General features: G+C 58.8%; 1 protein-coding gene across 1 annotated transcript in view; it reads left to right on the top strand.

Annotated features, from left to right (window-relative positions):
* Nucleotides 1-1,710, top strand: part of RALGDS (ral guanine nucleotide dissociation stimulator) — a gene marked incomplete at its 5' end in the record, with an annotated part of 7,005 nt that overhangs the window by 3,979 nt on the left and 1,316 nt on the right. The window contains 6 exon segments of the mRNA XM_009878140.1: nt 110-187; nt 274-360; nt 637-669; nt 914-1,035; nt 1,190-1,285; nt 1,451-1,671. Coding sequence (XP_009876442.1) covers nt 110-187; nt 274-360; nt 637-669; nt 914-1,035; nt 1,190-1,285; nt 1,451-1,671 — 637 coding nt within the window.

Here is a 1,710-nt window from a genome sequence, read left to right as displayed (position 1 = left end):
TTTCCCTCTACAAGGGAAGTGGTACCAACAAAAGGAGGGGTGAATTTTAGCTCATCTCTTAGTGCAGTTTCCCCACCCATGCTGATCCCCGCCTCTCCCTACCATCCAGGAGGGCACGTCCAAATTCGCCACCTTGGAGATCAACCCAAAGAGGGCTCAGAAGCGGCAGCAACAGCAGCGAGAGATGGTGAGTCTGGCACAGTCGCCGCCGTGCTCTGTCCCAGGCTGGTCCCAGGTCTCTGCTGACCCCGCTGTCCCTTGCTGTCCCCACAGGGCGTGATGCAGGGCACCATTCCCTACCTTGGCACCTTCCTCACGGACCTGGTGATGCTCGACACCGCCATGAAGGATTTCCTGGATGTATGTACCTCCATCTCCATCCTCTGCACGGTCGCCGGGGCTGATAAATGGAGGGCTGGTCCCCCATGCGTCCTTTATCTGACACTGCACCTTTTGCATCCTACATCCAACACCCAGCACATCCACCTCCATGAGCCCATGGAAACGGGCCCCTCTCACTGCCCCTCGGCAGGGACACTCGCACTTTGGTAGCAGTGATCCAGGGGGCAGGGAGGGCTGGGAGTAATTCTTTTTTTCTCCCTGCTCCACAATGACATTTGGCTCCTTCTTTTCCAGGGTGGGCTGATCAACTTTGAGAAGAGAAGGAAGGTGAGAGCTTTGCCCTGGCAGCAGCACAGCAGGGTGGAAGGAGGAGGCTGACTTGGTGCAAGCCCAGGCTGTGCCAGTCAATTTGGGTTGACCCCTCCTCTCCTTTTATTGATGTCATGTTCTCTGGTTTGGGAGAGGGAGATTCTGGTCATTTCTGCTTGTCTGTGTGCATGGGGCTGGGCTGTTCTTGTAGGAGACTGGGGCTGTCAAACAGATCTGTTCTCACAGCCTGCGTTTGCTGCAGGAGTTCGAAGTCATCGCCCAGATCAAGCTGCTTCAGTCAGCCTGCAACAACTACAGCTTCACTCAGGAGGACCAGTTTGTGGACTGGTTCCACAGCCTAGAGCGGCTCAGCGAGGCCGAGAGGTGAGTGTGAGCAGGGTCTGGGGCCGTGCTGCTGCTGAGGTCCCACCACTCATCTCCTCCAGCAGTAGCCCCGTGCTCCGCTCCCTGCTCTGCCTCCTTCACCCTGAAGCCATGGCAGCACAGAGAGCTCAAACCCTTGTCTCTTCCCTGACAGCTATGGGCTGTCATGCGAGATCGAGCCACTGTCGGAGTCAGCCAGCAACACGTTGAAGGCAAAGAAAAACACGGGCATCATCAAGCGATGGAGCGAGTGAGTCTGCTCGTCTCTGGCGGGATGTGGGGTGGAGCTGGGGGCCAGTGTGGGGCATCTCAGGCTGAGCATCGCAGGGTACCGGGATGGGGTGGCCGCTGTCCTGCCAGCTCAATGTGCCCTCGCTCTGCTCCCTTCTCACCTGCCCCATGTCTCTCCTGGCAGCCGGCAGCCGCCAAGCACTGAGCCCTGCGCCAGCGGCAGCTCCCACTCCAAATCCGTCGACGAGCTCAAGTGCGGGCAGTACCTTTGCAGTGGGGACACCACCGACTCAGTGAGCGTCACCTCCGCTGGCTCCAGCAGCTCCGATGTGGAGGAGATCAACATCAGCTTCATCCCTGAGTCCCCTGACTGCCAGGAGAAGAAGGTAAGGGGCAGCTTGCAAGGTCTGAGCTTTTAGAGGTGGGGGGGTGGGGGGGGGGGCC

This window comes from Apaloderma vittatum, unplaced genomic scaffold (assembly GCF_000703405.1).
Source record: "Apaloderma vittatum isolate BGI_N311 unplaced genomic scaffold, ASM70340v1 scaffold19551, whole genome shotgun sequence".
In the NCBI taxonomy this organism is placed as follows: domain Eukaryota; kingdom Metazoa; phylum Chordata; class Aves; order Trogoniformes; family Trogonidae; genus Apaloderma; species Apaloderma vittatum.
The sequence above is the reverse complement of the archived record's forward strand: the minus strand, read 5'-3'. Positions and strand labels throughout refer to the sequence as shown.